The 25,315-nt window shown below is 38.9% G+C and overlaps 1 protein-coding gene across 5 annotated transcripts in view; it reads left to right on the forward strand.

The window, feature by feature from the left end:
* Window positions 1–25,315, forward strand: part of Rad18 (RAD18 E3 ubiquitin protein ligase) — an 85,800-nt gene that overhangs the window by 53,683 nt on the left and 6,802 nt on the right. For 3 of the 5 annotated variants that reach the window (XM_048438542.3, XM_048438543.3, XM_087904447.1), the window contains one exon: window positions 20,985–21,047. The exons of the other annotated variants lie outside the window; for them this stretch is intronic. In XM_048438542.3, coding sequence (XP_048294499.3) covers window positions 20,985–21,047 — 63 coding nt within the window. The remainder of the gene's footprint in view (window positions 1–20,984; window positions 21,048–25,315) is intronic. 5 annotated transcript variants of the gene reach the window in all.

The following is a 25,315-nucleotide window of genomic DNA, read 5'->3' on the forward strand; positions in this document are numbered from 1 at the left end:
ATATCCGATAGGCAGGAAGTTTGATATGTGACCCCCAAAGGGGTCATGACCCACAGGTTGAGAACTGCTGATCTAGAGGAGTGTCTCATGGTCCGTGCTAGTTCTCTTTCATTTCTCCTCATTTCTTTGGTCGTCTTCATAGTGATAGCTGGGCTGTGGGAGGGTAGCACAGTGATCATAAAGTGACTTCGCTTTCTTTCTCCCTTTAGAGTTGATAGAGCAAACATGATAGGCAGCAAGATTTTTCTTTAGTTTGTTTTCTTTTTCTTTTTTCTTTTTTTGTTGTTGTTTGGGTTTTTTTGGGGGGATTTTTTGTTGGTTTTTGGGGTTTTTTTTTTTTGCTAAGAAAACACATAAGGAACTGATCAGAAAGAAAGCTAGTGCACATAGGAAAGAGAAATTTTTAAATAGTTAACCTCAATGCATGGAATCGATTGGTATGATTTTTAAAAATTAAATATTTAGTGATGGACAATTTTGAAAATATTAAATATATAAGTTTTATTTAGTACTGGGTATTGAACCTACCTATGAGCTTGTATGTGCAAATGCTTTACCGCTGAGTTATATGGTTGGTCCTGGAAAAGTATTTTTAAAATATGATTGGATTACTCTTCTTCCCCTCCCTCCCTCCATTTTATTTATTTATTTATTTATTTTGAGACAAAATCTCACTGTATAGTCCTGGCTGGTCTGTAAGTTGCTGTGTGATCAGGCTTGCCTTGAATGCATAGACGTCTACTTCCTGAGTGCTGGGGCCCTGACTGAATGGAAAGGCATTTATCTCATTCTTTTTCTTGCATGGACACTAGACAATACAGCCACCACATATTGCTTCTGCCTTTCCTGCCTTCTAATAGAGTGTACTCTCAAACCATGAGCCAATTAAACTCTTCCTTCCTCCTTAAGCTGCTTTTGTTAAGTATTTTGTCACAAAGAAAATATTGAGACTGAATGTGGTGGCACATTCCTTTAATCTCAGAATTCAGGACAAAGGAAGGCATAATGCTCCAGACTAGTTTGGTCTACATAAGAAGTTCCAGCCAGCCAGGGCTACATAAGAAACCATACATAGGAGGTAGATGGTCTTTTTACTAGTAGAAAGGGTAAAGGAATATGATTGAGGGAAAAGTAAAATAAGCTTCTTGCTACCATGTGTTCATGTGCAAGTTAGCTTTCTGTTGTAAGAAAATATCAGAAGCGCTCAATTTATAAAGAGGAAATGTTACTTTAACTTATTCAGCTGGGTATGTTGGTGCATGCCTTTAATCCCAGCATTCAGGAGACAGGCTGGCAGATCTCTGAGTTTGATATCAGCCTGGTCTACAGAGTAAGTTTCAGGACATCCAGGGCTACACAGAGAAATCCTGTCTTGAAAAAATAAAATAACTAACCAAAACCAACCAACCAACCAACCAACCAACCAAACATACTCTTTCAGAGATCCCAATACATGATCAATTGACTCTATTGCTTTGGTCCTGTAGTGAATCAACATATTATGGCAGGAGCAGTGTGTGATGGAACAAAACCATTCACTTCATGAACAAGAATCAAAAAAGAAAGGAGGAGTCGGGAAAGAGGGAGAAGCAACTGGGTCCTTACCTTTCCTTCAGTAGCACACCCTTAAATGACCTAAGGGGCTTTCATGAGGCCACACCTCCTAAAGGTTCTACCACTTTCCCATAGCCCCTGTCTAGGAACTTGCTCTATAACCATGTGATATAGGAGACATTCAAGATCCAGACCATAATAGAAAATGTTTATAGAAGTACATTACTTCAAAGTCCTGTTATAACTCACTGCTTATGGAAAGAGGTGAGATATCTTCTTGTACTTACAGTCAGTCACATACTGTTCTGCTGCCACTCAGTAAGGTATTGGCCTCCTCTTTATGTACCTTCCTGTGGACCTACATCTTAGGTACTATTATAACTGACAAATAATTCCCTGTCCTCCCCAGTGCCTTTCTTTTGGTAAGGGTTAAATGGAGTTATCCTTATGACACATTTAAGAAGGAAATGAGTGTAACAATGCTAGGATTGACCTTTGTTTTCTGTTTGAAACAGGGCCTTGAATGATACTCATTCAGTTCTCAGATGCTGCAGTCTAGCATAATCCAACAATTTGGAAAAGTTCTTTTTCCTTTAAAGGTTTATTTTATGTGTAAGAATGTTTTGCCTGTCTGTATGTCTGTGCACCATGTACATGCCTGGTGCTTTTGGAAGCCAGGGGAGGACAATGAATTCCTGAAACCGGACTTACAGATGGTTATGAGCTACCGTATGGGTACTAGGAACCAAACCTGGGTCTTCTTCAAACACAACAATTGCAATCTAACTTCTGACCCATTTCTCCAGTCTTCAAAAAGTTTTAAAAATAAATTTAGACCTCAATTAATGCATATTATAATTGGTTATATGTGTGTGAGTGTGTGTTTATACACACATAGCCACCCATGGCCCACTAAGAATAACTGTTATTGTGCAGCAGGGTATAGTATGATATTAATGAGGTGTATTCATTATTGGATAGATGGTAGTTCTATATTTTTGTTAAAAATATGTTCTTCACAGAATCTAGTTAAGAAAGATGCAACTTTAGAGAGACTCATAACATTTTTGTTAATGAACCATGTATTAGGGATTGCCTGTTACATATTTAACTAAAGGCAGTAAAAATAATTCTGTCACATCCCTTAAAATAAATGGAAGAAATTTCTTTTCTTTGAGACAAGGCCTTTCTATTATACAGCACTTGCTGTATAGTCAGGCTGTCCTTGAACTCAGAGAGATCCACCTGCTTCTGCCTCCTGAGTAATGGGATTAAAGATATGAGCCACCCTGCCCAGCTAATGGAAGAAATTTCAAAGCAATAATGGACCATGACTCATTTGCTTGTGGCAAAGGGCTGTTAGTGCTTTTCAGCTGTCAGGTTCTCATATGCTGTGTACTGCCTTTGAGTAGACACTCATCTTCAGGCCACAGAGAAGATGGCTGAGATGGGGCTGGTGAGGTGACTTAGTGGTTAAGAGCACTTGTTGAGGACCTGAATTTGATTCCCAACACCCACATCAGGCAGCTCACAACTTCCTGTAACTCCAATTCCAGTGTATCCAATGCCCTTTGACCTTCACAGGCATCTGTATACATGGAGTGCATATTAACTCATGTAGACATATATGTACACTAAATAAACAAACAAATACATCTTTGATAAAAGAAAAAAATACTAAAAAGAAATATGAGAAATACCTAGAAGCTCAGTTAGCAGAATGGGTGAGTACTTTAGATGAACTCCCTAGGTACTTATGCTGTACCACTGCTGATGATGCCTTAGAGAACATGAGTTTGTGTGGGAAGACTAAAACCTTATAGGTGCTTAGCAAACACGAAGATGTGGAGATGGATATATTTTAGGGATACTTTAATGACTTTCAGTTGTATTTTTATAAAATGGTATTAAAAACCTATGTTGAGGCACGAGAGAGGGGGTCAGCATTTAAGAGCCCTTGCTATGCAATCATGCGGATTGGAGTTTGAACTGTGGAACTAAGTAACAAACTGAAAATAGTGCAAACACCTGTAGCTCTGGCTCCAAGGATCTGACATCCTCTTCTGGATTCCACGGCCACTGGGCGTATGCATACACACATAAATAAGTAAATAAAGCTGATCTTTAAAAAACAACCTTTTATTACTTCAGTCTTAAAAGCACTCTCTGGTTGTGTATAAATTAAATTTTCTATATGGGAGGAAAATACTGTAGTTAAATTGGCCTCTGTTTTTACTCCTTCACTTGTCACATAGTATGTTTTGCCTTGCTTTTAGCGTTGTCTTGAACTTTGAAATGCAGCCTTTGACTATGAGTAAGGTTCTTAACTTAGTTTAGACATAATTCCCATCGTTTAATTGGAAAACATGAAGTGCAGGACGATGGTGGCCTGGCATAAGACTGTCCCAGAGTTCGTGCCAGTATCATTTAGTGACTCCAGAACTTAAGTAGTTCAAGAGATGCACATTTGATTGTTGTTATCACTGTGGAATTCAGGGAAAGAATTCAGAGTGAGAAGAGCCCAGTTAAAACTTAATTTCATAGTAAAATCATAGCCTGTCAAAAGGATGGAATGTTTATTTTGTCAGTTTTATCTTTTGCATATTCAGGCACCAAAGGGAAGGGAGATGGAATACTATAGTGACTTTGTTGAGATCTTCTGCAACCCTAAAATTGTGTCATCCTTTTCTTTTTAACAACATGGTTGGTTGGCAAGTGAATGGAATGTTCATCACCTAACATTTCGCCATCATAGGTCATAAATAAACCTAGGATTGCATTTATTTTCTTTTATAGTTGTTGACTGAGATTTATGTCCTTCCCAGTCCCACAGTCGTTCAGCCCCAAAGAAACACAGAGGTCTACATTAATTATAAACTGGTTGACCTATTAGCTCTTTCTTATATCTTAAATTAGCCCATAATTCTTGTTAACCACGTGGCTTGGTAAATTCTCCTGTTCTTGCTGCCCCCCTATACTTCCTGCCTGGCTACTGGCCAATCAGCATTTTATTAAACCAATACAAGACCATTTTCCCACAGCATATAGTGAAATGTTTCTATCTGCATGTTTTGCATTTTATCAAACATTTCAGTCTTTTTTATGACCATTTTATTATATTAATTATATGCTGTTTTTAAAAAGACTCTCTAGGTTATTAAAGTAGGATTTTTTAAGACAGGGTTTGTCTGTGTAGCCCTGGCTATTCTGTAACTCACTCTGTAAGCCAGGCTGTCCTCTGCCTCCCACGTGCTGGGCTAAAAGGTATGTAGCATCACTGCCTGGCTGAAAAAGTATTTTTTAACTTGAAAGAGACACTATCTTTTGGCATGATTAGAGAAATAGGAATAAGATTTCCAGATTCTGCTACTGTAGCAGAATTCAACTTCTTGATTTTGAAAGTTGTTTGGCTCTGGTAATTATATGGACTGGTTTTTAAGAAAGGCATACTGACATATTAAAGAACATTTGCAGCAAACTTTAAAAAAATACTTATATATTATGTATGTCCATTGTGAAAAATAGAAAAGTTGAATTAAAGAGTAAAGTTTCATAATTTAGTTAGCTTGAAATAATACTAGCACATTCATAAATATGCCTTCCACAGATAGGCATAGGTGTAACTAAATGGGTTCTTTATTTTTTTCAGCAGTAGTACTATGGCATTTTAATTTCTTTGTCAGGGAAATGTCATGTTTCTTGTGAGTGGAAACCTGTGAATTGTCTTTCTTTGCAGCCTTGTTGTCTACACAGCATAGAACTGACCATGTTGAATGATGAGGTCAGTGTTCTTTGTGCTAGAGTGGTATTCAAGCTTAAATAACATGGAAGATTGACAACTAAGAACAATCTTAAGATTCAGTGTGTGTGTCCAATTCAAATAGTTATTATAATAAAGTGGGCTTGTTGCTGGCGTCAAGCACACACTTTGTTAATACTATATTGATCTTCTGCTGGCTTGCAAACAGATGGTAAACAGATGAATAGGAATTTTGGATTGCTGTACAGTTCCTTGCTAGATGGTTTCCGGGAGTTCAAGAGACTTGTTCAAGTTTCTATAAATTAGCTTATTGTTCTCGTTAATCAAAAAAAGAGTACTTTTGCTAGCTGATTCTTGGCAAACCATGGACACTGCATTTTTATTGAAGGCTAAATTAGAAGCAAAGATGCTGTTGATTATGACCATAGAGAAGAGAGACACTATCTTCATGAAGGAATGATTTGTGAATTGTGTCATACTTTTTCTTGGAAGAATCTTTAGATCATTATTTTGGAAAAATGTTTTTTAATTTGAAAAAGACACTGTCTTTTGGCATGAGTGGAGAAATACAATAGGTTCTCTGGATTCTTACTGTAGCAGTGTTCAATTTTTTTGTATGAATTCGTCTTTAAGAAAGGCACACTGACAGATAACAATGGCAGCAACTTGCTTTCTATGGTTGAGCATTTCGTATATGTGTAACAACACAGATGTGATAGACTGTTAACAACTGGAAGATCTGGGGCTTGTAGGTTTGAAATCATTGAAATTTTGAGTCTTCTGGAAAAAATTCATCCATTGTGAAATAATTTTGGTTGTTATACTGTAAACAAAATGACTGATTTTTATAAATCTAGGACATGCTCTAAAAAGGAAGACATATGCTTTGACAATTAACTTTAAAAGTAGTATGACCCCATGAGTTTACATAGGGTGATGAATATAGTTTCCATTTAATTTGTTCAACCTATTGTCAGAGCTTGCTGCATATCGTTAACTGAGCCAGTGTATTAAAGTGCATGGGCAGTTGTGACTTTTAATGCTTATAAAGATTAGCTTTGTAGTTCGCCCTAGCTCAGGTAGGTGAGCCTTCCCATAGATGCTGAGGATAGGGCATAAAAGAATCTGAGTCATTAGATTAGCTTTGTAGTTCGCCCTAGCTCAGGTAGGTGAGCCTTCCCATAGATGTGAGGATAGGGCATAAAAGAATCTGAGTCATTAATATGTGAATTAATAACATTGTAACTTCCAAATATAGGAGAAAAAAGGTGACTTCTCTTTTTGTATTATATTAGGAACAGCGTCTTTATGAAAGAAATCCCTCACAAGTATAGACACAGGGTGTTGGGCCCATGCCAAAGAACACTTAGCTAACGGCTTGTGTTTTCTAGTTTCATAGAACTTTTCTTCCCTTTCATTTATTTCTGAAAGAGCTGTCTTGGAAACTTGAGAGTCATAATTGACGGGGCGGGGGACTTAAAACAAGCAAAAAACAACTTATTACCACCTTTTAAAGACAATGTTAGTTGTTAAATTTTATCCTCTCTTCTGAGGGAAATGGAAAATAATGGAGATAGTTTAAAGCAAAAAAATGACATTGGGACCTTCATCTAAGAATGATACTGTTCCCATTGGTTCTGGGTAAGGGCAGCCGAGTACAATGCTTAGTGAGGAGCACAGGAAGCACTTTCTAAGTAGCCAGTGTGTTCTCTCATAGTCAGAAGGGTGCAGATGGACTTGACAGTATAGGTGTGGCTTTACTCAGGCCTTGTAGTGCAGGCAAGCCATGTAGGGAGCTTTTGAGATGAAAGAATTCAAGTCCTGGAGTGTGTCCCTTGATGTTTTATGCTGAAAAACTAATGGTTCTTTTTTTTTTTTTTTTGACTCAAGAATATCCAGTTATTGTGTTCCTGCTTAGAGCCTCCTGAATAGTTCTGTTGCATTGATCAAGACTACAGAATGGTGAAGCCTTGTTCAGGAGGCACTGAGCTGTGTGTGCTTCCTCTGGTGCTCTCTAGTGCTGGTGGTGCTGTAAGATATTCAATCTTAGCTCCTTGAAGACGTGGAAATGAAATGGCCAGGAGTGAGATTAGTCAGGAAGTATGTGGCAAGTCAGATTTAACCCACCTGTTTGACTGTAGAGCCCTCAAGGAACCCACACCTTTTAAAGAAAATGTTAGTTGTTAAACTCTAAAGAGAAGTATGTACTTAGCCCCGAGGGAACAGACCTGACAGGAGGACTTGGGTGAAAGTAAAACACCCGACTTTATTGGGAGTGGGAAGTGAAAGGAAAGACAGCATTTAGGGTGCATGTCACCAGATGCCATTGTCTGACTGAGGTTTCATCCTGGGGAAATTGAGTGCACTGCAACAGTGAGGCCAAGCCTGGCACACTGGAGGGATAGGGAGAGGGTACAAGGAGAGCTGCTGAGTCTAGGTGGTGATGTTAATTAAAGGTAGGAATAGGGTTTTGGCTTTTGGTACATTTTATGAGTACAGATGGGGCTTTTTAAGCCTTGGTCTACAAAAGGGAATAATAAATGTGGGGTTCCAGAGCTCCTTGTGCTCTGCAGCTATCTCCATGCACAGTTACCTTTGCTGCCCAGAAGAGGAGCATAGAGATGCCTGTGGGCTATTGAAAAACTGTAGAGAGTGTTGGGTGACAAACAGACAGATTATCCAGAAAGCTCTGTGCCAAATAGGCCCACAGGTAGAAAACAGAAAATGTGTTGACTAGAAACTGTGCTTTTTTCATCTCATGTCATAATAAACCAAATACATAATAATCCATCATGAAACTGGAGTTTACCAGTGTGCAAATAAAACTCTCCCCGCTTTAGGTAGATGAGCGTTAGTGTGGGACTAGAAGTTCTTTGATTGCCTGGGGGTGGGGTATCTTTCCTCATTATCCTGCTTTCTTGAAGTGTTCTTGTTTTAACTCAACTTGCCATTTTGGAAGGCTTTATTTTAGTTCTACTTGTCTGTAGTTTAGTGTATTATTTTCTGCAGTGCTAGTTTTTAAGGTACAGCCAGATTCCTCTGCTAAAATGGGGGATTACAAACAAATGGATAAAACATCCATGCAGTACTGGACTGGAATTGGAAGTATTAAAATGAAAACTTGAATTTGGCTTCCTAGAGATGGAAGTATTATGATGTCAGCATTAATAGTTGTGCAACGTAGATAGCACGTGCTCTGTGAAATGTAAGGACTATTCTATCTCTATGTTTCCTCCTCAAAACCCAACAGCCCAAGTCACATTGGGGAGCAGGGGAGTCACTGAGGGTTGAGAGTCATTTTATAAAATGTTTGACCAATCTCCAGAATGTCAAGGCCATCAAAACCAAAGAATGTCTGTGAAACTCAACATGACAAATCAATGTAATGTAGCCCGCATGAATTCTGGGGTAGAAAAATGATATTAGGTAAAGATTGAAAATGTGCTTCAGTTAGTAACAAATGGATTACCATTTACTTCATTTGATGGAGCTAATATGTAGCATGAATAATAAGAACCCAGAGACAGATATTGAGGTTCAACCTGAAGATCAGAAAAGCAAAGCAGCCAGCCACTAGAGAGACCTTTTACCTCTACCAAATCTGGGTAAATCCTATTTCCATGAATCCTGACTCTACACTCCAGTGAGTTCCTGTCTCTTCCCATTTATATTCTTCTCTCCTCCCACCCATATCACTCCTGTCTCCACATTCCTAGTGCTGGGATTAAAGGTGTGTGACCCCAAACACTGGGATAAAGATGTGAACCACAACCACCTGGATCTGTTTCTGGATTGATCTTGTGGTAGCCCAGGGTGGTCTTGAACTCCCAGAGATGCCTCTGCCTCTGTCTCCCGAGTCCTGGGATTAAAGGTGTGTGCCACCACTGCCTGACCGGTATGGCTGACTAGTGTGGCTGCTTTGCCCTCTGATCTCCAGGCAAGCTTTTTATTAAAGCACAAATAATATACCACTATACTAATATATGACCCTAATGTAGCATGTTACCAGTGGAGGAAGTTGGAAGTAAGGTATATGGGTGCTTTCTGTACTTTGTAACTTTTCTGTGATTGTAAAATCACCCTTAAGTTAAAAGCGAACTACTTTTAGTATTGAAAACTGAGCCCAGGGTGTTTTGCATGTTAGGCAACTACTCTACCACAGAGGCACACCTCCAGCATTTTACTTATTTTTAAATTGTTAAAGTTATTTTTTGTGTGTGTATGTATGTGGGCGTGCAAATGCCACAACACATGTGTGGCAATCAGAGGACAATTTGCTGGAGTTAGCTCTTTTTGTCCACCATGTGGGTTATAGGAATTGAATTCAGATTGCCACTCTTGATGGCAGTCACCTCTGTCCACTGAGTTATCTCACCAACCCCAGGTTGTTGTTGTTTTAAAGTGCCTTTAGCACCTGCATCATTGGTATTAGTGTTAAAATATTCAGGGAATATTGAGTATTGGAAAACTAATGTCATCGAAATCAATTTCTTCTGTGAGAAATTGGACAACTGCTTTAGAACTTTAGTGAATTTAGTTATCGAAATGTTCTATTTTCCTTTTATTTGGTTGTTTTTGTTTTGAGACATGATCTGTGACCAGGCTGTCCTGGATCTAGTTGCTCTTCCTGCCTTATCCTAAGTTCTAGTATTATAAGTGTGTCCCATCATGCCTGATACTTTCCTTTTATTTAATACTTTATACACACACACACACACACACTTATAATTCAGTAGAATCTTGTCTGAACATAGTCTATAAAAATTCACTTTTGTTATAAATTTAGGACATAGCATGAGAAAATAATTATTTTAGAAGTTACTTTTATTACCTTTTGCTAGTACTTTGAATTTTCACACAGTGGTTGTAAGCATTGCAGCTTGGATGGAAAGATATCCTGACAGTCAGGAGCCAAGGATACCACAAAGTCACACTGCACAACAAACCTTACACAAGAGATAGATTCGGAGGGAAAACACCAGGAGGGTGGGTGCCTCTGCTTGGGTGAGAAACAGCGGAGAACTGAGCAGAAGACAGGGCGTATATATAGTTTCTTGGAGAGGGGGTGAAACTTTTCAGTGTGAAGCTTTCCAGGATGGAGATTTGTGTGATTTTTAAGTCCAGAGATTGGACTTTTTTTACTTTGTAGGTTGGGGACAGGGTCTATCTGTTAGGGCAGTTAGAATGGTCTGTGGGTGGGACCTAGAAGTTGGATGTCCTCTGGGGAGAGGCCCACAGTGATCTCACTCTATAAGAGATGTGGCCTGGCCTTTATGTTCTACCCTAATGGAAGATATGCAGGCTTCAAACAGTGTGTTTTGCCCTTTTCAGTCACCATCTTCTTTATTAATGCATGTACACTTGTAACAGTGCTCTGAGTGGTGCCTCTCAGGACTGTGAAAGTCCAGAGGGTTTGTTGTCTTCTCCAGTGCTCCTTGACCAAGGATATAGCCAGGAAATAAGGGGATTTCTTCTATCAGGTAGTTTACACTGGTAGAAATTAACTATTGTTTTCTTTGGATAATCTGATTGTGCTAGTTAGTTTTATGTCAGTTTTACACACGCTCATCTCTCTCATTCTCTCATCTCTTCTCATCTCTCTATCTCATTCTCTCATCTCTCATTCTCTCAACTCTCTTTCTCTCATCTCTCTCATCTCGTCTCATCTCTCTCATCTCTCTATCTCATTCTCTCATCTCTCATTCTCTCAACTCTCTTTCTCTCATTGCTCTCATCTCTCTCATTTCTTCTCATCTCTCTCATCTCTCTCTTATCTCTCCCATTTCTTCTCATCTCTCATCTCTCATTCTCTCATCTCTCTCATCTGAGAGAAGGAACCCTGTTAAGAAGTTGCCTCCATAAGATTAGGCTATAGGCAAGCCTGTAGGGTATTTTCTTAATTAGCAATTGATGGGTAGGCCTAGCCTGTTGGTGGTGGTTCTATCCCTGGGCTTGGTGGTCCCAGGTTCTGTAAGAAAGCAGGTTGAGCAAGCCATGGAAAGCAAGCCAGTAAACAGCATCCCTCCACAGCCTCTGCATCAGCTCCTGCCTTCAGGTTCCTTTCTTGCTTGAGTTTCTGCCCTCAGAAAACCAGAGATAGAGTTCTCCCCATGGGGACCAAGTCATAGGCAACTGAGTATAAGGACTAGGATTCCAAAAGCCAGCAAAGAATCAGAGACAGCCCCTGCTCCCACTGTTAGGAGTTCTACAAAATGACCAAGTTACACAACTAACATGCATGCAGAGGGCCTAGGTCAGTCTCATGCAGGTTCCATAGTTATTGGTTCAGTCAGTCTCTGTGAGCCTCTATGAGCTTTAGATTAGTTGATTTTGTGGGTTTACCTGTCATGACCTTGACCACCTCCCTCAATCCTTCCTCCTCTTCCTCAGGATTCCCCAAGCTCCACCTAATGTTTGACTGTGGGTCTCTACATCTGTTTCCATCAATTGCTGGATGAAACCTCTCTGATGGCAATTGGGCTAGTCACCAGTTTATGAGTATAATAGAATATCATTAGGTATCATTACAATGCTTTTTTTCCCCCCAGTTGTGTTTGATTCTTTCCTAGGTCTCTGGGTAAGACCTTTTAAATAAACTTTTAAAGCGTTAGAATTTGTAAGACTGTAGGACTTTTTAAGTTTGTAAAATGTTTTGTATTGTGATGTTTATATGATTAATGTGTGCCCTTATGAATAAACAAAAAAAGGAAAGATACGGCTTTACAGTGATGCGTTTGTATATCAAATTGATAAAGAATTAATTGTCTTGGATAGTTTTATGTCAGTTTGATACAAACTAGAGTCATTTGAGAGAAGGGAACCTCAATTAAGAATGCCTCCATTGATTGGGCTGTAGGCAGGAGACATTAGGCACCTGACTGGAATACCAAAGAATGAGAAGAGCTTTCCAAGCAAAACATCTTTGGAGGCAAGAAATGGAGAAAACTGTGATTTCCAGTGAGATGGGGAAGCGGTAGGGACTGAAGGCACAATTAGTGATGGCGTGTATGTGATGGATGCAGGAGCAGTGCAGGCACCACAGTCAGACCCCTGCCTGTGAGGCCTGAGTCTGCTGCCCACCAGCTGGGTGAGCTGAACTTTTTAAAGTGCGTTGCTGGTTATTGACAATTACTTGAGAAATTCTTGTCCCAAGATACGTCTTCATGTGCTTAGTTTGATTCATAAAAATGAGATCAATTTTCAACTGTTGAAGAATTTAATTATTCATTGAGAAAAACGAAGAACAAAAAAAGTGCTTTTCAGAGCACTTTGAGAAAAGTTAGAGAGACTGAAGGAACTCCTAGTTCCTTCTAACTGTTAAGCATGCAGTAATGGTTTGAATCAATATTCCCAGGCCCCCAAGGTGGTGGCCAGTTAGCAGCTAACTCTCATTTACTTTTAAAAAATTGAAATCATAAAATCTTTATTCTTGTACTGGTGTATAAAATTGGATGGGGTAAAAACGATGTGTCATTTACATTATACTGTTGGAATTTTGTGGTTTTAGCTGGCTGCTTGGGATTTTGTTGTTATAGTCACTGCCACACTAGTTTTCTTTAAATCAGAGGAGCAGGTAGGTATTAACCCTGAGAGCCCGAGGAAAGGGTGAGCTAGGATGGAATGCAAGTGTGTTCAAAATAGAAAGTGTGTTGAGAAAGCGTAAATATAATAACTGCTTTCATGGATGAAGGCTGAAGGTCAAGGAGCTGACGCTCTTCTCTATAGGGATACCTAAGCTACTCATTCCCTCCCGCCCAGATGTTTCCCTGTTTCAGTGTGAGGATTTTCATCTGGCTTCATTTTAGATTATTACTGCTTCCTGAGTTGGTAAGAACTGAATGTTAAAGTTAGGTGAAGAGCAGCGAAGTGGGCTCTGCTTCCCTGTATGAGTCTGGTTTTCAGTTTTTACCTTCATGATGACTAGACAGCACTCCATTATCTCTTCCCAGAATGGTTGTCAGGGTGCCTCATCAGTAGGCAGCACCAAATTAATTTGCACAGTGTCTCTGTTCTTTTCCCCTCCTACCCAGATACATTCTGGAACATGGGTACATAGTAAACTGCTGATTTTGCTCTCTTCTATTGATTTTACCAAGTAAGCAGAACACAACGCTCTTGTGTCTCAGAGTAATTCACGCGTTACAGATGATGGGTTGCATTTGCAGAGGATTTTTTTTAGTTGATTCCACAGAAGCCAATTTTAGAAGCCTTAAAGATGTCATTATTTGCTTTCCTTGTTGTACTAAGCATATTTTAAAGAGTCATTTATAACCTATTATTGGGTTATATTGCATATAAAATTAAAACATATCAGATTATTGGAAGCGCAGGGTAAACATAGTTTGGGAGGGATGGTTCTTACACACATTTAATGGCTTAGCCTTAGTACTTCATTTCTTAAAGGAACAGAGTCCCAGGGAAGGTCAGTGTCTCATGACTGAGATTCAGTCATGTCATTGAGATTTAAAATTCTTGCCCTCCTTGGATCATAGTCTAGAGTTATTCTGCCCATGCTGATATCACTCAAGATAGTTGATATTGACATCTTCCACTTGCACTGTTTGATGTAGTCTCAGAAAGAAAACAGTATGAATTTAATTGCAGCTGGCCTGGCTGAACAGAGCCAATGCTAGCCTGAGCACCACCATTGTAGTGGACCCCTCCACCCCCATTATCAGAGGAACTTGTCATCTAGTTAATTTACATTGATAGGAAATATCATCTTTGGATTGTTGCTTGTTCTATGATTCTCAGGGCGGCAGGGCTGATCTTGGGTTTTTATGTTGTTACTTGCATGAAATGTTCATTCCCCTGATCATTCAAAACAAAACAAAAAGCAGAGTGACACCTCGTGCTTTTGTTCCTGTGCCCATTTAACTAGAAGGGTTTGGTACCTATTTGTAATAGTCAATATTTGGATAATTTAAAATGATTTTCCTTACATTAGGTAGTTGATCTTTCAGAGATAATGCTTTTGTTTAAGTTTCAAGTTAATCAAGCACAAATATTTAATTCTGTTTCAAACTTGAATTCTTCTAGAGAGCCAAGATAATTCCAGTATTTAGAAACAATGTTCTGATTTCCTTTAAAAAGAAAGCCTCTCAGCGCTTTCATAAGAGTCATTTCACTCCTTAACTCTGCGTTTTAAACCCTTTCCTTCAGCAGACTTAGAAAATGGTAGTGTTTTGGTAGCATGCCAGGATTAAAAAGAAAAAAAAGGATACTGGAGCCTGGCAGTGCCTTCTGTGGCCTTCAGCTAACCAAACCTGGGTGCTGAAAGGCTGAAAGTTAGAACTTGGTGTACCACCAGTCTCTGTGGGCTAGGGAGAGCACACTGCTTAGGAGCTGTGCTGTTACCTGCTAACCTAGTATGCTGTGGAGTAGTGGACGGAGAGCGTCTTTATAGACAAATAGAATCCTGCTGCCTTGGGTAGGACGACAGCAGCAGCATTGGAGCCTCCTTTCCTAATTTCTGACAAGTAAGGGTACATTAAAAGAGGCAGGAAGTTGTTTAATCTCATAAACCCCAACAAAATAGTAAAGCTCTTAGATTTTTCAGTTCGCCAAGTCTTCAGAAAGCAGAAAGGCCAGATTAATAAAGTTTTGAGAGTGTTGAAGTCAATTGAACAGTTGAAATATTAAAACTAACAAGTTCATGAGTTTCCCCAGTTCATTCCTTTTAATAGCAGAACTTCAGAGGAAGCACAGAGTGAAAGATGTAGTGTTTTTAAAGAAGAATAATCAGCCCATATAGCAAACATATGGTTTTCTTCCAACAGTGAGAATGCCAACTCTCCCCTGGTTAGAAACCTGGTTTCGGACCCAGAGAAAGGTGCATCCTGTGTGGCTGAGATGCTTAAATTTGCACATGGAAAGGGGCACAGTTACAGAGTAGGGATCAGAAGAGGGGAACAGATTGTGCTGTTGTAGGAGACAACTTTATTAAATTACTATTTCAGTTAGGGTAACTGGACCTAGAAATAGTCCCTTATTCAAGAAATTGTGCTATAGTTTGGTAGAAGTACTTTGGATATAAAAGAAGGGATGATAATACTTTTTCTTACTTAAAAAGATTTAATTCTTTTGAAAACATTCAAGTGTGGACTTGCTTTCTGAGTGCCTGAAAACTGGGAAGGAAGGAATCTGGAAACAGACAGAAGAATTGAAAGAAGCCATAAACTAATGGTTTGTCAAATAAAAGAGCAAATTGAAAGTATTTCTCATCTGTAAGGTAACTGAGGATGATCTTGAACTTTCCAAGTACTGTGATTGCAGGTTTGTACCAACATTCCCGCTTTATGCTGTGCTGGGGATCAAACCCTGGGCTTTTTGTGTTCTAAGCAAACATTCTACCAGTTTAGCTATATCTCTAGCTCTCAATGTGTATCTTTTGATGTTTGTATTTTAAACCATGTAAATATTTAAACAAAAAGTATAGATACCTTCATTCTTTGAAATAAAATTTTAAAGTCATTGTATCTTAGGTGTTATATGTTGACTAATGAAAGCTGGTGGTGTTGGCACTGAGGTAAGACAGATGTATTGATGAGGTTTTATAATTTATTTTGTAAATATTGGCATTGAATTTTTAAAAATGCTTTTTACACTTGGAGGGTTTGGTATTGCATTCAATTTTTAGCTGTTACCACTGTGACATCTTATGAATTTAATACTGCCACAATTTTTTTTTACTAACATGCTTTGTTTGATGTTTTGCTATAGCAGTTTTGAGGGTACAATATGTATAACTTTAGAGTACTCTTGGAAGCTAAATGGTTCAGTTATTTACCTAGTGAATTTTGCTGTTTGAAAATTGCAAGAAAATAAAAATAAAAATGTGGAATAATTTTCTAGTATTATTTGTGCTTTAAAAAGTTATCACTGGGTGATAACTAAGCTAGAGTCTCTTTTAGTTTGGAGGAAATCTTTGTACAAGATGCAGTCACATCAAGTCTGTGACTTCCCTTTGCTTCCATGAAATCCATGTACCTGGCAGTCAGTTGTCTTTGTTCCATTGTTGGAGTTATCTCAGCCGTTGACTGTGCATATAGAAGGTGGTTGAGTTTCTTTCACTCGTTGATTAGATGAAATTTGATTTTCCTTTGCCAGCCTTCCTAGGTTACTTGGTCGTGTATTGGGACTACTTTGTAAACTAAATATGAGCTTCATTGCTGATTGAATAAATACATTCTTACCTGTCATTTTAGTTTTCTAGATCTTCTGGAGCTCATACTTTCTTTAGCCATAAAGCTTGCAGTTGACTGTCTGGTAAAACCTTACTGATAGGAATATAGGGGAGGTATTGTTAACTCTTGCAGATGAATAGTGTTTAAGTTTCTGCTTCCACTGGCTGAAGCAGCAGCGTTGACGGAAAGAAGATGATCTTGGTATTTCTGTTTGTTTGTTTTTTCCTGCTTTAATCTTTCTGAGCCTGTGTCCATTTTGCAAATGGTAAGAGACCTAGAAAAATCTGAATTAAAGTTAGTGTGTGTAAGGTAATTATCAAAGTGGTTGGTAAGAGTAGTTACTCAGAAAAATGGTAACCTCTGTCATCATTGAGTGATTTTTGTTAGAATCTATGAATGTTGACTATTTTATTATGTTACTGTTAACCTGCTACTAAAGTATTTAGCATATAAGCTATTGACTCACCCTACAGAGCAGAAATTACTAGATTACTAGAAATCATGCTTTGTGGAAGGTTTCATGCTAGCAGGCAGCGTTTACTGAAGGATCATTGTCTGACGGCTGTTATACCCTTTTAATCAACACTCTGGTGATTTGTGCTAAAGGAGGTTGTTTTCATTTTAATGTTGCATGTCCTCAACCACATTCAAATTATTGCCACAGTGAAGACACGTGGAAGCAGGTGAGTATTAGCTATTAGGAAATTCCACTTGTAAGTAATCTTTAATCCACAGGATTTTTATAGCAAATGTTTGTGTTTTTCCTACTGTGCTTCCTTGAGTACATGCCAAGCTGGATAAATAACAGGCTCTGATGATTTTGTACCTGGTGTCATAGAAACAGTGGGAATCAAAGATTAAAGTGGTGCATACAGTGATCAGGTTTCCTGGGGCAAATTGAAGCAGTGCTGTGGCAGTTATTTAGAAAATCCAGATTCAAATCTGTTTTATGAAAGTGGAGGCAATATTGATTGAACATTTACTATGTGCCAACCTCTGTACTTAACATTTAGTGTGCTGTATTGATTCATCTTAAATATATCCCTGGAAAATACATGTCCTGACTAGAGATACGGGCTTGGAGGTTTAGAAAGGTTCTAGACCTCGCCTAAGGTTGAACATTCAATGACAGGATCAGGAGTTCAATTTTGCAATGCTGACACTGAAATCTGTGCATGCCCTCTACCCCCCAGCTTCACAGGAGAATTTGACATCTTGTCAGTTTGGCAGTAAAATCTTTACTGTTAGATGAAATTGTATGCTAGAAAAGGAATATGCAAGTAGCTTTTTCTTTAAAAGTAATGTTCAAAGAGCAAGAATGGAATTCTCAGCTATTCCAAGCTGCATGTGTACACTAATACATGCATTAGCTCATCATTCTTAAGTGTGAGCTGAAAATAAGGTTTAAGTGATGGAAAGTTAAGCCTACTAGAATCTTTCAGAACCCAGGTTGGGAATTCAGAATATAAAAGATTCATATAATTGTCAGTGGAACTTTCTCACATGTAATTTATATAATAATGTCCACAATAGCTGGACAGATGGTCACATCAGAGGACACAATCTCAATATTCTTCTATAGTTATGCTGTAGCTTTCATGTGCCAGACCTCCTGCTTATCCAACTTCCTAATGTTACAAACCTAGCTAGTATAGATGCTGAGGTTTATGCTGACGTTACTTGCTCTAGATGGAAAAATTATGTTTGTGTGGGATTGCACTTGTCTGACCCTGGGTATATCAGAGTGAATAATTAAATTTGTCCTAAGTTTTTTTTTTTAAAGATGTCTTAACAGCATTTTAGAATTTTTTTATCTTCAAGGCATATAAAAATGACTAAAATTTCAAAAATATTAAATGATTCTGTCTAAAGAAAAGAAATTTTTGAGTTATAATTTTAGTAACATTAACTTTTGTGATAGATTTCCTTTGTAAAATCCTAATTATGAGACTGAATGCTTAATTTCTGGCAGCTGGCTTTTGAGAAGGACACGGTGAATGCATTACTTCAGGTTTGAACAGTTTTGTCTGGTATTGCCATGTGTTCCTGTCAACACTGTTACATTCAGTGTTGACAAAAATTGAAGTAGCAGTAACCAAAGATCCTGGAACTTCATAGCTAGTGAACGTGGCACTGCCTCAGTTTTTGTATCAGTCAGGTTTTGATTTTGTGATCATTCTCATGAGGGTCTAAGATGTAGTGGAAAGAAATGAAGACTGAGGACATTGGAGAATTGCCAGCATGGTTGGGCATCAGTACCGAAGACAGGAGACAGCAAATTGGTGTGCTTTGTGAGCCTGCTATCTGTTTCCACTGAGGCATTTTTGCAGAAGCCTTTCAAGTGTGTGCCTTGTGCGCTGCACATGTTCCCTATATCAAACTGTGACTGTGCTGGGTGATTTGGAAGCACCTAGGAAAACTGATCACAGACTACCAGCTTCTGGACAAGACTGAAACTGGACTTGTTTTGTAGACCAGGCTAGCCTCCAACTCAGAGAGATCCACCTGCCTCTGACTTGATATTGCTGGAATTAAAGGTGTGTGCCACCATGCCTGACCGTTATCTTTTTTTTTTTTAAGTCATTTAAAGTGTTTTTGGTGGTGGATGAGGGTATTGGACAAGAAGCAGACTTTATTCTTTCTACTGACCATGTGACACTGGCCAGAAATATAGTCAGGTATCTCCCAGAAATACTGCTAGACACGTTGTCAGGGACCATGAAAGAGTAAATAACTTCAGGTTTCTTCTGCAATTAGAACAATTACTGCAAAATAAGGAGGAGCCAGAGTTGAGATTTTGTGACCAGTTTAAAAGGTTTAAAACTGCTTCTTTGGAAATGGCAGTGGCAATGGCCATGAGCCTTCCCCAGTGAGAGGCTGTGTGGGTCTGCCTCCCAGAGAGTAATAAAGTTAGTGAAATCAACTAACTGACCTGCAGGGCTTTCTTCTTCTTCTAATAAAAGCTCCATTTCAGTAGCTGTTTAATAGGAAAGGTTTGTTACAAACAAGTGTTGGGTGAAATTGACTGATGAAGTGTTACTGAAGGGCCATTTCTCAGTGGAAAACAGCAGTGCATACATGGGTACTGTGGCAGGCTGGATCATGGTTCCCAATACAGGGACCTAAAGGAATAATTGCAGTGCATACGTAGATAAGTGAATTGACTGTGGACGTGGATAACATAGTGTCCTGCCATTTAAAAAAATCATTGTGTGTGTACTGTTCTACAAATAAACACAACTAAAGTATTATTGAATTCACATCTGTTCCTTATTATTATGGATATTTTTCAAGCCACAGATACCAGAAATTATTATTACCAGTGAGCTCCTTGTTCTCAGAATCTCAGGGAATGTACTAGATGGGGTTACACATGTAGTGTGACTGGAGAGCCTCTCCACCTAGATCCTGCATGAGGCTCCTTGAGAATCTAGAGGACTTGGAAAAATACACTGAGTGAAACATTTGGTGCAAAGCTCTGTATGATGCTTTCTGTGGCCTCTTTTGCCTAGGCATCATGGGCAAATACTGCTTCAATGTGGTTTGTCAGAAATGGTTGAAAGTACTTCATTGACACTTTAAATCTTCATAATTTAAAGCTTTTGTTATTTATTAGTGTATCATTAGAGATATTATTCACATTTAGTATTTTCAACCCAGTTGTTTCTCACCTTAGCTTTCTCCTCTTTCTGCTAGGTGACATTTGTTTTTGAGTGCCATCTGGTTCCCCTGACATTCCATGTAGAATGTCTAGAGAAGCGTGTTTGATATTGGTGGACACACAGCCTTTCTAAAATAATTTTTATTGGTTATAAGAACAAGATGCTAAAACCTTCAGTTTTTTTCTTTTAAAGGAATAATTTTTGCTCTCTGTGACCTTGTTTTCCATGCACCACTAGAGAGTGTAGCATTTTAAGCTAGATCACATTTTTATAACACATTTCCATTATTAGCACTGCTCAGATGCATTATGCTTTACTTTATGTTGGTTACCAAGAGACTAAAAGCCACTTAGCTACTGCGTGTAGATCTCATCACCAGAATTTAGTTTTTAAAACCCAATCTCTTTCTCTTTTCCTTTTTGGTAGAGCTGAGAACTAACTAAATTGTAATTTGATCTTTGATTGACATAAAAGAGTAAAAAGCATCATGTCATTGATCTATGTAGACTCAGGTTTATGTTGAGAGTTTATTTAAGCTTTCTTTGTTGTTTTTAATCACTGCTGACTCATTAAAGTTTTTATAGCTTTTTTGAAATTTAGTTGATATATAATAAATTGTAAATATTTATGGGACCCAATTTGATTAGGTTCCACATAGTTATGTGACCACAAAACCATCTTACAGTGTGGACGCTGAATATGCCTATCCTCTGTATTCCTTTGTGCCTCTTTGTCCTCCCGCACTGACCCTAGCTCCCCAGTGCTCATGTTTGCGTCAGGATAGACCTCACAGTGTAGCATTGCTGATCCATGTCCTTTTAGTTCCAGTTCAGACATCATAAGAGACCTTCTGGAAGAAGAGGAAGCTTGGGAAGCATCTCACAGGTGAGTTCTCATACTCAGCAATGTGTGAGCTTGGGCCTGAGAAATGAGTACTCTGTGTAGCTGCTTCTATGCAAGACATTTATGCTTTCTGACAATGGAAGAGATTAGTAATCCAGGTGTAAAGCAAAGACTTCTGCTGTGTTTCTTGACTGTGTAGTTTCACTGTGGAACTGGAGTCATGGTGCAATAACTAGTTACTTGTAGATCTCATTTCTGTGTCTATGGTATTTTTTGGACATTGTGATAATTTGCTAAACACAGATTGACTACATAAAGAAATATCCTTCCTCATGTCTAAGGTGAATTTCTCCTTCAGCCTCATTCCTACCCCATTGTTTGGAGCCACCTTCTTCTGTCCTTTATCTTACACAGGCAGCCTTTCCCCTTTTAGTTGGGTCTTTATTGTTTTGTCTTTAATGTGCAGTGGCAGCCTCTATAGCCACAGGTGATCCTTCTTCCCTCTTCCTTAGTGATGTCATCTTGCAATTTGTTTCTTTATCTTCCATTTCCAGCCTTCTTTGACGGCCTCCATATTGCTAAGTCCAGAGGCCATTCAGAATTCATTTTCCTTGCCTCATTAGCAGTGTTTTATACTAAGCAGGAAGATCAGAAGTTCAAGGTCATCCTCAGCTTTGTATCAAGTTTGAGGCCAGCCTGGGCTACTGAGACCTTGTGTTTAAAATGATGATGATGATGATGATGATGATGATGATGATGATGTTTTAAGATAAGTAGAACAAATTCAAAGTGGATGAAAATGCTACAATACAAGGTATTTGGATAACACCAAAGAAGATAAAGAAATGAAAATAAAGAAAAGGGACATACAAATTCTGCTTTATGAATGATTATAAGATTGGGTTATACAACCCAATCAGAATATAGACTCTGCTGGATGGATTGAAAAAAAATGTATTGTGCCCCTGTGCTTTGTCTACAAAGAACAAATTTTTGATTCCAAGACACCAATATATTGAAATCAAAAGAAGAGAAAAAAGATATGCCATAGACATCCTGAACGAGGCTAACATAATGATAATGTTGACAAGATAGACTTGAAGGTAAAAAGTGTAATAGAACCAAAGACATTTATGATGCTCGAAAAGTTCAAACTATCAAGAAGACAAAATGATTGAGAACATGTATGCATGTAACAAGAGTCCCAGAGTACATGAAGCTAAAAATGGAATGGAAAACTACCATAGACAACACGGAGTAAAATTTTATCCCCCCACCCCACCAAAACAAATCCAAAAACCGTTGCCATGGACACAGACTCATTTTCATCACAGCCCTTTGTGGATAGAGGGCCATGCAGGTTACAGTGGACCTGCAGAATTGCATGCCAATGGTACACCATTCACCAGTGGCTTCCTGCCTTCCTCAGAGAATAGTTTCCTAAAACAAAAGAACTTGGGAATTCTCTGGCTCTGTGAGTTCCTCGTGTTCTCCAGGCACTTGCCCATCTCTGCTCTTTTAAAGTGCTATGTCAGGAACTGTTGAGATACACTAAGACGCAGACCTTCCTGGCTCTCGTTCTCATCTTTTCTGTATTTATTGGCCTTTTCATTTTCTTGGTACTATTTCTCAAAGTACAGCTTTTAATTTTGATGAAATGTATTATGTCTGTTTTAATTATTTTCATCCAACCCAGGAAACCTTTTCCTAATTCAAAGTCACTATTTTTTTTATGGCTTCGAAGTATTAGGGTTTTTTTATGGCTTAGAAGTATTAGGTTTTACATTAAGGTTTGGAACTTATTAAGTGTCATAAGGTGTGATGATGACTGTTTCAGTGGTTCTTTTTTGCATAAGGCTTTCCCATTGCTGTAGCATTAGGTATTAAAGAGATGGCCCATGTCTATTTCATAGGTGTGTATATATTTGTTTCTGGAATCACTCTTGTGTTTATTGATCATATAGAAGTCTTTTTAACACTTTGTAATTGCTATTTGATAGTGCTTTAAATCAGGTAATTTGAAACTTTTTTTTAAATAAATGTAATGGCTAGGGTTTATTTTTTGTTGTTGTATTACTTTTGATGAATGTGTAAGGTAACAGAGAAAGGATAGAATGCTCCTTGGTAGTATGGCTGCTATGGCTGGTGTAAAGCTGCGATGACTCTTAGGCCAGAGGCTGGCTGTGCTCTTTTGTGTGCCATTTCCATTTGACATGCGGGTTCTACCGAGCTCTCTGGTTTGTGACTCTCTGATAACCTACTGCAAAATGGGACTACCCTAGTAGAGAGTGGCAAAGTCTTCAGCATCCACGGGGGACAACTGCATCATGTAGCAGGTGGCTTTTTCCCACAGCTCTAGAGGCTGAAGTCCAGGATCAAGGCATCAAGAGAATCGATCATTGAATGCTACTGTCCCCAGAAAGGTATCTTCTCTTTTTTGGCCTTTTTGTGGTTAATGATTTTAAAAATGGTATTGAGGTTATGCGGTTCAAAAACTCAGGATTCTAGGACCAGTAAAATGACTCAGTGGGAGAAAATGCTTGCAGCTGAGCTCAGTGACCTGAGTTTGATTCCCCAAGCTTATATGGTAAAAATAGAGAACCTACTCCTGTGAATCATCCTTGTGTACAATTCTGTCTCACTCTCTCTTTCTCTCTCTCCCTCCCTTTCCAAACAGCATCCCTGGATTGGCTATATTGATATAACCTCTGTGTGCATGTTTGGCCAGGGTTAAACTTTATTGGGGGGGGGGCTATTGTAACCCTAGACCAAGATTGACAAACCATGAGCCAAATATGGTCCTCTATCTGGTTTTTGTTAATAAAGTTTTATTAGAACATAGCCATACATTCCTTTACCCAGTGAGTGAAGGCTGCTTGTTCGTTTCCCGGCCATCCAGATTCCTGAAATAATCACACAGAAATGTGTATTAATTACAATACTGTTTGGCCAGTAGCTTAAATGTATTTGTGGCTAACTCATATTTAAATAAACTCCTTTCTATTAATCTGTGTATTGCCATGTGGCTGTGGCTTACGGGCAAGGTTCCATTGGGCTCCAGTCTAGGTGTCTGTCTCCTGCAGGTGGCTACATGGCTTCTCTCTGACTCTGCCTACCCTCTATACATATCTCTTTCAGCGTGGTTATATTCTGTTAAGCCATTAGAGACTGCCTTGGCCTTTTGATAGGGCAGAAACTTAGGTAGGCAGTGAAAAGAGAACTGAATGCTGGGAGAAAGAAGCCGGGCAGGGAGAGCCGCCATGGAGTTGCCAGAGTCAGACATGCTGAGTCTTTCCCGGTAAGCCATGACCTCGTGGTGACATACAGATTATTAGAAATGGGTTGAATCAAGATGTGAGAATTAGCCAATAAGAGGCTAGAAATAATGGGCCAGGCAGTGATTTAATTAATACAATTTCCGTGTGGTTATTTCAGGCCTAAGTTAGCTGGGGGACGACAAGCAGCCCGCCAGCCCGGATGTAAGCCAGTCGGGTAGCAGGACGCAGCCCGCTCCTTCATACAACAGCCATTGGCTGAAAGAAGCTTCTTTATTAACCAATAGCAATAAAACATGTTCACAGCATACATCACCTCCCACAGTTCTTATTGGTTTTGTTGTTGTTGTTTCGTGTTACAGAAAAGTCAAGTAGTTGCAGCAGAGTTGTCAAAGTCCAAAATAATTTGGACCATTGTAGAAAATTTGCTAACACTTTTTCTAAATCAGAAAAGTCTAAACTGTTTGGTTGAGTACATTACTGGCTAAGAAGCCCCACCTTGACCCACCCTGGCAAAAATGGGGAGTATAAAGAGTCTTTCTAAGTTTTATAGGAATGTCCTTATCCCTCCTGCATCTGACCGTTCTGGGTAAAAAGACTAGATTAATGTGGGAAATCATTTAAACAGCTGACATTCTAACTAATGCGAAAGGACACACTGGTTTTGTAGAGGAGAAGGAGTACTAATAACATTGGTATCTAAACACAGGAACTTGTAGGCTAAGGAAGTTGTAGACAGAAATATACAGATGGACTCTGATGTTCAGAGCAATCTGTGGAAGGCTCTTCACTCTGAAAAAAAATGCCCTTGTGATATTCTCCTGATGGTTGCGAGTGCCTTAGGTTTTCCTGCCTGCTCTCCTGTCAGGTGACTTGAAACATAATTTGTTCTTCATTTATCAGAGCCTTCTTCTGAACTGTTCAGCAGATCCTGCCCTTTCTCACACAGAGACATGTTATTACCTCCAGATGTCCTTGGTTTCTCCACTCTCACATTGTTTCTCAGTTGTCCCACCCTGCTGGTGGCATGTACAC

This window comes from Myodes glareolus, chromosome 3 (assembly GCF_982192425.1).
Source record: "Myodes glareolus chromosome 3, mMyoGla1.1, whole genome shotgun sequence".
NCBI lineage: Eukaryota > Metazoa > Chordata > Mammalia > Rodentia > Cricetidae > Myodes > Myodes glareolus.